The sequence below is a fragment of the Camelina sativa genome, chromosome 4, assembly GCF_000633955.1.
Source record: "Camelina sativa cultivar DH55 chromosome 4, Cs, whole genome shotgun sequence".
Taxonomy (NCBI): domain Eukaryota; kingdom Viridiplantae; phylum Streptophyta; class Magnoliopsida; order Brassicales; family Brassicaceae; genus Camelina; species Camelina sativa.
Window position 1 is genome coordinate 6370400 of NC_025688.1, and position 12473 is coordinate 6382872.

General features: G+C 37.2%; 3 protein-coding genes and 1 pseudogene across 3 annotated transcripts; all 4 read right to left on the minus strand.

Moving 5' to 3' along the window:
• LOC104783604 overlaps positions 1-1328 on the minus strand; it is a 21129-nt pseudogene extending 19801 nt beyond the window's left edge.
• LOC104783606 lies at positions 2481-3740 on the minus strand. Its single transcript, XM_010508743.1, has 2 exons — positions 3565-3740; positions 2481-3495 (listed from the first exon to the last, which is right to left on the minus strand). The coding sequence occupies exons 1-2, from the start codon at positions 3738-3740 to the stop codon at positions 2481-2483; spliced, it is 1191 nt and encodes a 396-aa protein (XP_010507045.1).
• On the minus strand, positions 4687-8709 carry LOC104779957 (glucose-6-phosphate 1-dehydrogenase, cytoplasmic). The gene is made up of 16 exons (XM_010504395.2): positions 8449-8709; positions 7963-8186; positions 7783-7868; positions 7619-7682; positions 7356-7542; positions 7110-7267; positions 6958-7026; positions 6811-6869; positions 6683-6719; positions 6505-6576; positions 6201-6348; positions 5800-5895; positions 5633-5703; positions 5406-5521; positions 5269-5314; positions 4687-5083 (listed from the first exon to the last, which is right to left on the minus strand). Exons 2-16 carry the CDS (start codon positions 8134-8136, stop codon positions 4916-4918), a joined length of 1551 nt encoding a protein of 516 aa, XP_010502697.1. The 5' UTR covers positions 8137-8186; positions 8449-8709; the 3' UTR covers positions 4687-4915.
• LOC104779959 (plant UBX domain-containing protein 1) lies at positions 9073-11101 on the minus strand. The gene is made up of 7 exons (XM_010504396.2): positions 10974-11101; positions 10645-10744; positions 10473-10544; positions 10299-10366; positions 10080-10209; positions 9889-9993; positions 9073-9534 (listed from the first exon to the last, which is right to left on the minus strand). Exons 1-7 carry the CDS (start codon positions 11061-11063, stop codon positions 9338-9340), a joined length of 762 nt encoding a protein of 253 aa, XP_010502698.1. The 5' UTR covers positions 11064-11101; the 3' UTR covers positions 9073-9337.

Sequence of the window (12473 nt, forward strand, 5' to 3'; positions counted from 1 at the left end):
TAGGATCATCTTGTGTGATCATTGATGTGTAAATAGGAATTAGAGCTTATGTGCTCTGTTCTTAGGTGGTGAGATTGGAGAACTGTAACTCCAAGCTTATCAATTAGGGTTTGAGATTGTACTGTGGATTGAGAAGAGATAAGAGAGAGGAGTTCTTACCTTCAAACTTATCAATAATCTTCAACACACTTCCTTTGACATCCCTTAAACTCGAGTCCCTTTTCCACAGTCACAGCCTTTGTATCCGGCAGCTTAATTTTCTTCAGCTGGTGAAACCCATCACTATTGCTTCTAAGTGGCGTTTTCCTCTCGCATCCATCCTTAAAGTCCATCCCTGTCCATGCCTCTTTGTTCCTTGCCCTAAAACCTTCGATACATGTACACATGGGTGACACGTTCGTGTCGCACTGACCGTAAGAGCCACACGCAGCATATCCGTCGCACATGTCCGTCGGAGTTATCCAATAAGATACCCAATCTTCTGCTCTCGGAAATCGTGCCATTCTATGCAATGTCCCCCTATGGTCCATTATGAGTTTCGAGTAGATCTTGTTCGTGGTGACTTTGAAGGAGTAGGTGATTTATTCACTGTTCATAATAAAATCAAATTTTAAATTTGCTGTTACAAGCGTGGCGGGTAGACCAATGGACCCTATACCATTCCAGGAGTCCACACGGGTTACTAATATTCTGCCTCCTTCCCTTATTACCCTTTGAGGCAAACCACCTCCGACAGTATCAATAACGTACCTAAAATCCCCACTTGATGGATCATGTGTACTTGCCCATGATTGTAGGAATTTGTTTTGACCGCTTCGCTTTGTCCAACCAAGTTTCATCTCGGGGAGCAATGTATCTGTCGGGAAATCAAAACTCTGCCACAACAACTGATTTGACGAGTTCCTATCCTTGCATCTCAGCACAAAATTCCCATTATCGAGGAGCTCTGCCACAACTGGAGCATTGGTCTTTCTTCTGGCAAGATTTGTCGACCAGACAAGATTATTAGATGGATCTCGGATGTCCAGGTTGGCATCTGATATTTTCAAGGTTCCAACGGGGTTGGACAAAGGATTGTTTCTATTAGCAACCCAGACATAATCCCTTGTAGGTAAATCTCTGTACCATATGCCAAGATACCAACGGGCACCATCTTCGGAGTGTGGGGAGAGCTTAAAGAAACGAAGCTCGAAAATTTGACCCGGAGACTCAATGGTTCGGCTGTTCGACGGTGAGAGGAAGTCGTTGGATGACAAAGTATTATCCAACGTCATCGAGAAGACAAGAAGAGGTAGCCAAGACAAAATAAAACACAAGTGGTAACGCTGTAAGCTCATCATCTCTCTAAAGATATTGTGAATTGTAGTTTTTTTATTGAGGTATGATCAATACTTTATATACACAATACAGTTGTGATCCTTCACAGAGGATTAGGAGAAATCTTGATATAGACAGTGGTCAAACCAAAAAAACTGTATAATTTATAATAGTTTGACAAAGTATTACATAAATTTCTTTTAGATTTTTAATACTTTTTTGAGTTTAAAAATTAAAACCAAATTGTATTTGAAGTTTTTAACCTTTATTCATTTACGAGTATTACTTAAAAATTCGTAAACTCAAAATACAGTATTTTTTTTTTTTTTGCTATAACTGTTAATAGCATATAAATGGAAAGTTTGGCTTTTACAAGAAAGCCTATAACTTCTGATTCCTTGGCAAAAAAGAATAAAAACAAGGAATCAAATTACACGGAAAAAAAAAACACAAGCAGTGATGATCATGCTTATGAAACTGCATCAGGTTGCCAAACCTTTTACGAGTGAGTCTAGCTAAGATGATGTTTCAGATGTCCCTATCAAGTTGCTTGAAGATGAGTTCCGGCGAGAATGATGGCTGATTGTGGATGAGATTGTTCCTTTGTCTCCAGATGCTGTAGATTGATGCTTTGGCAAAAAATTTCCACAAAAGAAGAGGAGCCTGTTGGGAGGATGATCTGATCCAGGAGAGAAGTTCCGGCCATGACTGGGGAGAGGGACAGGAAGGGTCGATCCTCGCAAGAACCAGTTGCCAAATAACTCTAGAGAAGCGACAGGATAGGAGGACATGGTCTCGAGATTCAATCTCCATAGAGCAGAAGGAGCAGAGCGGGGATTGTACGACACCCCATGCTGCTAACCGTTCTTTTGTAGGCAATCTACCAATATGGGAAATCCACATGTTGAAGGCATGTTTTGGAATGTGACCTCTGAACCACACTACATCATGCCAATCAGTTACCTCTTGTCTTGGCCTGAGCACATCCCATGTTGCAGCAGAGGAGAAAGCTTTAAAACTCTTCCTTTTCACTACCCAGAAGTATTTATCTTGCCTAGCAAACAACGAAGGAAGCGGCTGAGTAGTCAAGTGCATATGGAGCTTGAGAGCAGCATCAGATCTGGGAGAAGCCAGCTTCCAACCTGCAGGGTTTCAAGCATCGATTATCTTTTTGGTGAGGGGGACTTGAAGTTGAGACGCCCAGAAGGACCAATAAACTTTATCAAAGATCCAAAAGGGGTCCACGAGTCAAACCAAAAGCTAGCTGAACGACCATCGCCCACAATGACCTTAATAAACTTCTCTGCTAGAGGCCGTAACCGGAGGAATGATCTCCACAGCCAGGAGTCCGATGACGCTTCCTTCACCTCCCAGAAGCTGTTGCTCTTGATATTATGGAACTTGTGCCACCGTGACAAAAGGGAATCCGAGTCCGAGAATAGCAGCCAAATGAATCTGAGGCAAAGGGTGGTATTCCAACGGGAGAATCTTCTCAAACCCAAGCCCCCTTCTTTCTTGGGGAGACACACTGTTTCCCAAACAACTTTTGCACTCCTACTTCCATCTATCCTTCCAGACCAGAGGAATCTAGAGCAAAGAGACTCAATCTTTTTGAGACAGCCTTTTGGGAGGATAAAGACTGAGATCCAGAAGTTGACGGTGCCAGAAATGATAGAGGCAATCAACTGACATCGCCCGACATAGGATAAGGTCTTCACAGCCCAACCATTAAATCTGCGGGTGATTTGGTCCAAAAGAGGCTGATACTCAGCTATTTTCAGCTTTCTATGCATAAGGGGAAGACCAAGGTAACAAATTGGAAGAGAAGCCACTGGAAATCCATGTCTGGATATCGCTGAGATCTGGTCCTGGTCTAACCCCGTATGGAACAATTGAGTTTTCTCTCTACTCATATGCAAACCCGACCAAGAAGCGAAATCATCAAGTGCTTCATTTATACCATTGAGAGAGGCTTCAGATCCATCAAAGAAAATCATAATATCGTCAGCAAGCATCAAGTGGGAAAGAACCAAACCTGATGTTTTTGGATGATATTTGATATAGCCTTGTTCAAATCGAGATTGAAGGAGCCTCGAGAAAACCTCCATGCCAAGCACAAAAAGGTACGGAGAAATCGGGTCGCCCTGGCGAAGACCCTTTGAACTGGTGAAGAAGCCACTAGAGTTGCCATTCAAGCAAACCGTGAAGGAGGCAGTTGAAATGCATTCCGAGATCTAGTCATCAAACCTCTCTGGTATTCCAATGGCTCTTAGAGATGAAAGAATGAAGGACCAATTCACTGAGTCAAAAGCTTTTCTGATGTCCACTTTGAGCATAGCTCTTTCACTAATGTTCTTACGATTGTAATCTTGAACTATCTCTGTCGCAAGGACAACATTTTCTGCAAGTAATCTTCCCGGCATAAATGCAGTTTGCTAGGGAGATATCACACTTGGAGGGAAACGTTGAAGCCGCACCGCAAGCAGTTTAGAGATTACCTTGTAGACGGTATTCAAGCACGATATTGGTCTAAAGTCGGATTTCTAGGGAGGTCTTCTCCAACTAAAAGATAACCTTGCGTCCAACCTCCTCCACCTTCCTCTCTTGGAAAGATAACCTTGCGTCCAACCTCCTTCACCATAGAGAGAACCTCAACTCTGCCCTGCTCATGTGTGGAGAGAACATGTTCACGTCTTTTAGCTATCTCAAAATAGCTTGCTCCGACAACCAATGAAACTAAAGATCCTTTTCAAACGTCACAAAATCTTTTGATAGTAACTAATTTTAAATTTTCCAATGTATTCGTGGAAATGTTTTTCATACACCATGATGTAGCATTTGTCTCTGGAACGCCCCGACTGCCACCTTGTTTAATGAGTCCATGTCCACTGCCCCACCTTCTTTAGTGGGTCCTACGTCTAGCCCATCTATACCGACGGCCGATCTATTAAGTTCGTAAGGCTTTAAATACTTGTTTACTAACCCTACAAATCACCGTATGATTTTTTTTTGTCCTCATTTAAACAGTTCCGACAATCACTTTCGGAAAGATGATCCATCAAAAAAAATTTCTATAAATAAGATATAAAAATTACAGGTATGCACGAACATTGCGTGCTAAAATACGATTTATTCTAAGTTTTTTTTTTGTTTTTTAATACCTCGTTATTTTAAGGTTAATAGAAAATATCTTATTGCCAATTTACTCATTATTGATTTTATCAATTATTATCTAATAACATGTTTCTGTGTGTATACGTCCAATTCATGGTGTGGACAATTCATTTTTCTCCGATTCTTATATTTTGCATATATATTTCTTTTGTTGAAAAAAATTTAGAGCTGAAATCCTCTACTAAGCAAGAAATAGTTTTTGCACAAGGCTTGCTATGCATTATGTAAAGAAAACAACAGACTAGTACAACAAAAACTACAATACATAAACAAATGTCCTAGTGAAGAGATCACTAGTATACATCAGATTCATTAACAAACTCCAAACTAGTGAAGGGTTTTTATTCAGCAAGAAAGGAAACAAAAAGAAGCTCTTATTTTGTGTGTACTCATCATCATCATATCTGTGTTGTGTTTATACCATTTACAATGTAGGAGGGATCCAAATGTAGCCATGGGTCTGCATATAACCAGCTTTCTTCAGTAGCTGATCTGCTTCGGCTGGACCACGGCTTCCTTGTTTGTATGGGATCGATTTCACCTCTCCCTTGTCGATCCTGTGAAGCAGTGGAGTGAAGATTTCCCAAGCTGCCTGTTTTTGTGATTGATCACAGACATGTGTTTAGAGATATTCTCAACGGGAAAAAAATATGAAAGATTTCAAAACAAATTTTTGGGAATCAGATTATGGAAGTTTGAAACAAAGTTGGGATTCTTGAAATGACTTCAAGTATTCAGGGTTCTAAGTGTTGAATGAGAAAGGTAAAACTAAAGTACCTTCAATTCGTCTCTGCGAACAAAGTGTTGTTGGTCACCTCTGATTCTGCAGAGAGACATAGAATATGAAAAATTAATGGTTAGAATAAAGGTTCTAATGTACAGAGTTAATGTTATTATGTAACTTAGATTCATACGTGTCAAGAATTAGGCGTTCGTACGCCTCTGGAATCGAGACACCTTGGTAACGTTGCATGTACGATAGGTCTAGTTCACTCTGCACAGTTTGCATCTCCAGGCCCGGTTGCTTCACCTGCGCAGCAAAGTCAAAAACTTCAGATTGATTGAATGAACAAAAGTGAATCTCTCCTTTTTTTTTGGGTGTAATTTTAGTAATTCGTGGTTGGTTTCATCAGGCACTTACAGTTAGCTTCATGTACATGGCCTCTGAAGGCTGCAAGCGTATAACAAACTCGTTCCTCCCTTGGTTTTGACCTGTTGCATTGCATGAGAGATTAGACCAAACAAAATTTCAAGTATCAGTAAATACACTTGAAATCTGTGAAAGTTTGATTTGGTTTGAATACAAACATTTAAATATGTCGCCAGGAACATCCTTAAACTGAATGCGAATATCTGCCTTCTTTGAACTCATTGCCTTTCCGGCCTTCAGTATAAAAGGAACACCTGAAAGATACATCAATCCACAAGTCACTAATCACTACTAATAGATAAGAATTTTGGCATAGAGGTAACACCAAATGAGAGTGCTAATCATTTATGTCTCTTCCATTATAAAGATTTACGTCATTTTAGCTTCAGGAGGGTTTAATCATTTATGCAAAAACAGAAGAGTTCCATATAGTAGAATAATGCGGTATATATGGACAATATGAATTGAACTAATGCCGGTAGATGATTTTGACTTTTTAGTTGATCTTCCAAACTCGTCGTAGAAAATGAAAGATGAAGAGTGAAGGGGGACATGGTACCTTCCCATCTTTCATTGTCTATGCGAAGAATTGTTGTGGCAAACGTTGGAGTGTTTGAGTCATTTGGAACAGTTGGATCATCTCTATATCCTTCATACTGTCCAAGAACCACCTCTTCATCTTTTATGGGGATCACAGATTGAAGAACCTGAAGTTCACTTAAGAAATCAGTCAATTTGTATTAACTGGCTGAAAATTCAAATGAAGACATCACTTGATCCAAATTGGATGAAAGGTAATCTCCTACAGAAGTTTGGAAATGAAGATGTGACACAAAAGATGTGATCAAGAAAACTGTAATCACCTTCACTTTCTCATCCCGGATATGCTCGGGCTTAAGAGAAATTGGTTTCTCCATGGCGACAAGGCAAAGAACCTGTAGTACACTAAACTTGGTTAACAACAACACATGAAAGCATCTGCAGTTACAGGGAAGGAAACTTCAAGCAAAAATGTCATATTTCGAATGTACAACGACTTGCCTGGAGCAAGTGGTTCTGAATAATATCACGAATGATTCTGAAATGGAAGATTATAAAACTCATCAGAATGCTATGATATTAGTGTCTCATGTACATCATATTCAAAGGAAACACTTAGAAAAGCTTACCCGTATTCATCAAAATATCCCCCGCGACCTTCAGTTCCAAAATCTTCTCTGAAAACGATCTGCAAAAGGGAATTACAGATTCATGTGGATGGATTCAACTCTAAACTCAGGTTCAGAAACATTTATGCTAAGCGATCAAGCTCTCACCTGAACGTTTGCAATATTGTCGCGGTTCCATAGTGGCAAAAACAAGCGATTGGCAAACCGAAGAACCAACTGCACGAATGATACATCGGTTAGATGATCTTTATCATCAGTCTAAATAAATAAACCATTGACTAGAAGCAAATAAGTGTTACCATGTTTTGCACTAATTCTTTTCCCAGATAGTGATCAATACGATAAATCTGTGGTTCCTCAAACAGCGCTCCAATCTGGGAACTCAGTTGCTCAGCAGATTCCAAGTCTTTTCCAAATGGTTTCTCAACAACGATCCTAGTCCATCCACCAAGATCAGCTGTAAAGATTATATATTCAAATGAAGAGTTGCCTAATATTTTGTATCTAGTATAATGTTGGACAATAATTTAACAGTATAAACTCACATTTGTTAGTGCACCATGCCTTGATCATCTTGCTTACGGGAGGGTATACAGACGGAGGAAGTGCAAGATAAAACAATCTCCTGGAAGATCCTTCAGAAGTCTTTTTAGAGATCTCGTGCTCAGAAATCGCCTTGTCTAATCTCTTAAACCCTTCCTCAGAATCATAGGGTCCACTCACATACTTAATCTAATTACAATTTAGAATTTTCTTTCAGTAACCAAAATAAAACAGGACTGCAATCTCGTAATAACAATGGACTAACCAGCTTAAGAAACTTGGACAAAGCATCTGATTTCGCAGATGCATTCTTCTCATCAACAAGATATCTACATAACAATCAGATAGATATATATATATATATATATAAGCATCTCATCGTCTCAGATGCAAACAAAAACCAAAAGGCGGGATCATCGATCATCTAACCCGCGGATTTTATCTCTCAGTTCCTCATCAGTAATCTTACTCCTTGCATATCCAAAGATATGAACTTCATCTGGACTAAGAAACCCCTACTCATATAAATCCAAGAAAAAAGAAAAAAAAAACAATTAGACACTGAAACAATACATAATGATACAAAACTTTAGAGTAACAATAAATAACCTGGTGGAATAGATTGAAAAGTGCAGGAAAAGTCTTCTTCTTGGCAAGATCACCAGAAGCACCAAGAACAATGATGGAGAGGCTCCCAGTTTCAGAGACTGGATTGTATTCTTTCACAAAAGAATCGTTCTTTAAAGTAGACCTCTTCTCAACATGCCATTGCCCAGAACCCATCTTACACAAAACGATACCACAGAATAGAGGAAAAACACACAACAACAAACCTGTAAACGAATATATGAAGTCAAGTGGAATTGTAATCATTCTGGTTACGATTGATTGATTGATTGATTAAAAATCAATAAAAAAAAATACACTAAAGATTCAACAATTTCGAAATCTCCAAGAGGAGTTTTTTTAATTAGCTTAACACAACAGAATCAATACGAAAATTGGATTACAAGTAATTTGTATGGATCAGGTTTCGTCTAGAAAAGAAAAACGAAAACACAGAAATAAAGAACAAAGCGAGAAGAGATCTTTAACCTTCGACGGTGGCTGGCGACAAAACACAGCAGGTTGGAGAATTTGTTTTGTCTGAGTTTTGATTGATACTTCGAATACTTTATAGATATATTAGAAAAAAGAAGGGACTGTGAATATATAGAGGGAGGCGATGAATCGTTGTTGTCAAAGGAAGAAAAACATAACAATTACGTGAAATCACTAAGGGAATAATTATAAGTTAATTAAATGGAAAGTGGTAATCATAATTTGAGGGAATACGAGACTAGTGATGGTTGAGCTCGATCATCCCATTATCTTTAGATTTTTTGAAGATATATCATTGTTTTTGTTTGAGAAAGAAAAAGTCAAAAAGAATAAATGTGACGTTTTATTTGGGGTTTTCAATAAATTACGAGTTTGATATACATTTTGACCGTTGGATTTCACCTACCCAAACAAATCATACGTCTTTGATCAGCAACCACAAAATAATGCTCTTTTATACTTTTTTTTTTTTTTATGCTCTTTTATACTATTAGCACTTTATAAAGATACCATTTTTCACTATATTTTCAGACTAATTCACACTCTTTGATACTATAGAAATTAATCATCACTTGCTTATTATCTTCCACATCGTTGTATACGTAACTAGTTCATCTAAAGATTATATGGCGTAGCCCAACGCATCAATTTACTTTCTAGATTCTAGGTTGGCACGAAACAGATTTATAAAAAAAAAAAAACAGAGAATAAATGCTATAATGGAAGTAACTTTTACGCCGACAAAATCCAAATGAGCCAAGACAGTAAAGAAGCCCATACCGACACAAAAGGATTTGCTACTGTGATGCTGACACACTCCAACCGTCACATTTCAAAGGCAACATCCTGCTAGTTCTTGTTATGTGGGTAACGTAAGTGAAAATCACATTTTAAACCACTTAGGCTTTGTACTCTTCTTCTCTGTGGGTTTAGGCTCGTGTTCAACCGGTACATGACCAGAGTCAACCGTGGCTTCCTCTGACGATGGCTCAACCGTTTCCTCTGCTTTGGTCATGACCTCTAAATCTTTCAGTGACAAGATCTCTTCATTAAGATAAGGAGTTGAACTCGCACCACCATCTGCAACAAAAACATTTGGGGTTTTAAGAGATAACTTAAGAGCTCAGTCCTCTTTCCAACAGATTCTTCGAAGGTAGTATGTAAAAGCTCATAGTTCAACAGTGAATCTATTTGATACACCCGACTTAACCAGCCTTCTATGATTATTGTTCCCTATGTATTCACATAATCCTAAACTTCTTCTCGAGCTGTATCAATCCTAAGTTTGCAAGATTTTTGGACTTAGACAATTTAACAGGCATAGTTCTCAGTACCTCTAAGTGACCTCACTTACTAAATATTGCAATGCAATAAAAGCTTCTCAGAGAAAGAGGAAGTCTACAGTGGCGTGTGAAGGTAATGTCACAAACTAACCTTTTGGTTGATCGTTCGAAAAGTAGACAATTGCTCCAGGAACAAACCCAGCAGAATAGAAGTCTTGTGAGAAATCTTTTATCTGTTTCTTGGGAGGAGTTGTGTCTGCCAAAAAAGAAAAGCACGATGTCAGGTTTCTTTACCTTGAGAAAGGAAACATAAAATCAAAAATCTGAGTAATGGAAACGTACACAAGTAGAAAGGAATATCTGGGTGGGCAACTACTCTCATGACAAGATCAATCAAGCATTGGATCTTTTCTGAGGGATGAAATGTCGCCTCCAATGTGTGATTATCAGGGAAACGAACACGGATTACAGCCTAGATAGTATCAATCTACAAACAGTCAGTGGGATAATTCAAAGCATGAAACAATACAAAAAAAACTTCAGAATAATAATAACAAGAACCTTAGTAAGCTTGGATCGACGAGCAGCTTCTTCTGCTTCCCGGAGTTTTCTTGTCTTCAATGATTTATCTAATTTACATGTTAGAAGAGTTAATCGATATGCAAATTTCCATGGAAATGACTAAACGCAGCCCAAAACCATTACAAATTGATTAGATTCTTGAGAAGATCTTACCTTCTTTCTTAGTAGCCAAGAGTCGGTAATAATCCTGAGGTGTGAACTCGTAGAAATCATCAGATTCATCTTCTGTGGGAATTTTTACAAACCAAATCAATCACAAGACTTGTTCAAAAATTCAGATCAAATGCAACAACACTAGCAAGAATCAGGAATCCGCTAACTATACCAGCACTAGAAGAAGTTTGGGTTGGCCTCTGTGAGTTACTCGAAGTCTCGAACACACGAACCTCTCGCCCTAATTTTTCTCGCATATCAGCAAGTTTAGCCTGATTTCACGAAATCAAACCAAAGAAACATCAAATTCGACACAAGAAAAGGAGAAACCCTAGAGAAGTTCGCGTGAACCCCGAAGATAGAGGAAGAAGAAGAAGAAAGAAACGGATTAGCTTGAAACGTGAACAGGAAATTGCAGAATCAAAATGGAACTAGGAATCAGATGGTAGATCAGTGAGGGAGAAGAGAAGAAGAAGAAGAAGAAGAAGAATGAAGTCAGACCTGAGATGAAGAAGAAGCTTCCATGGAATCGATGATCTCGAGTCGTCTCCGTTTCAAGATGTGTTGTAGAGAAGAGTCATCAACATACATCAGACCCGGTTCAAGTTATTCTTTTCTTGTTCGCTACAAATAACCGTCTATACGGAGGCGCATGTAAACAGTATTTTTTGTTTTTTATTAATTGAAGCATTCTTTTAGGAGATTTCAATTTAATCCCGCTATTATTTGTTTCTTATAGATCAGCCCACTTTCTCAGTTTCTTGTATGTTTTTCCCCCAATTAAACATTTTAAAGTCTTGAACCAATAAACATAAATTTTTGTTACTCGCCAGATAATACCTCTTTCTAATTTTTCGTGAAAAAGTATTCAGGTTCAACCGTTATCAAAAACCATAGTCATAACATCCCAAATTACCTAAACAACAAAAAATAAGAATTAATATTCACCTTTATATAAAAAAAATATTAATTTTATTTAAATTTATTAAATAAAAATTATTATCTGTTGAAAAATAAAAACTCTTTCAAATGTTTTGATGTCTCTTAAAGCTGGAAATGTAAAGAGTTATTCTCAACATGTACAATTTCGAAAATGTATTTTTCTACCTCAATTTTGATATTATGCCGATTTACAGCTAAACTAAATATATTTTCAAATAAACTATCTGAAATATCAAATTTTAGCATTGAAAATGCACTTTCCAAATTCTATATATTAAAAATGGCTATTTACCAGCAGGAGATATTACTACGGCTGCAAAACAATATTATAGAATATAAATCGACGGCAAATGCATCCATTGAGGTCAATTCCAAACCACGAGTCTCACTATCATGTTAAATTAATCATTGCTTTACACTTAGTTTAAAGTAAATATACTATATTTCATTTCAAACTAAAACTTGTATTTAAAAAAAAATGTCAGATGGGTTAAAAGTAATATACAAAGAACATAAAATATTTCATTAACCACCAATTATTTCAAAATAAATGTACTACGTACTTTATTTCAGATTTGAAACTAAAAATTGTATCTAAAAAAATGGATTTAAAGTAACATACAAAGAACACAAAATATCATTAATCATCAATTAGTTTAAAGTACATGTACTATATACTTTATTTTAGATTCAAAACTTAAACTTGTATAAAAATAATTAATCTTACGAGATAGATTTTAAGTAATATACAAAGAACATAAGATTCATTATCATCAATTAGTTCAAAGTAAATGTACTACATACTTTATTTCAGATATAAACTAAAACTTGTATTATTTTTTAAAAAAAAGAAACAAAAAAAAAAAACAAAAAACTGGCGAGATGGGTGACACAAGATATTTCATTAATCTTGAAATTTACCTTTAGAGGGCATCTAACTTATAATTTATTGTTTAGTGGGTCAAAGTCTTCACTAAACAGATTAAAAAAAATTGAATATTCCGCTTTTTGGGTCAATGTTTGTTTTACTAGAAGGTTGTTATCGAGTGAATGATTTGT

Excerpts from the sequence above, each read along its gene's own strand:
- LOC104779959 (XM_010504396.2), bottom strand. The coding sequence starts at position 11,063 with ATGTATGTTGATGACTCTTCTCTACAACACATCTTGAAACGGAGACGA. Across the intron at positions 10,545-10,644 it reads CCAAACTTCTTCTAGTGCTG|AAGATGAATCTGATGATTTC; the intron begins GTATAGTTAGCG and ends AAATTCCCACAG. Across the intron at positions 10,210-10,298 it reads GTCGATCCAAGCTTACTAAG|GCTGTAATCCGTGTTCGTTT; the intron begins GTTCTTGTTATT and ends GATACTATCTAG.
- LOC104779957 (XM_010504395.2), bottom strand. The coding sequence starts at position 8,136 with ATGGGTTCTGGGCAATGGCATGTTGAGAAGAGGTCTACTTTAAAGAAC. Across the intron at positions 5,704-5,799 it reads TCCTGGCGACATATTTAAAT|GTCAAAACCAAGGGAGGAAC; the intron begins GTTTGTATTCAA and ends GCAATGCAACAG. Across the intron at positions 5,084-5,268 it reads TTCGCAGAGACGAATTGAAG|GCAGCTTGGGAAATCTTCAC; the intron begins GTACTTTAGTTT and ends TCACAAAAACAG.
- LOC104783606 (XM_010508743.1), bottom strand. The coding sequence starts at position 3,740 with ATGCCGGGAAGATTACTTGCAGAAAATGTTGTCCTTGCGACAGAGATA. Across the intron at positions 3,496-3,564 it reads GCCATTGGAATACCAGAGAG|TGGCTTCTTCACCAGTTCAA; the intron begins GTTTGATGACTA and ends TGGCAACTCTAG.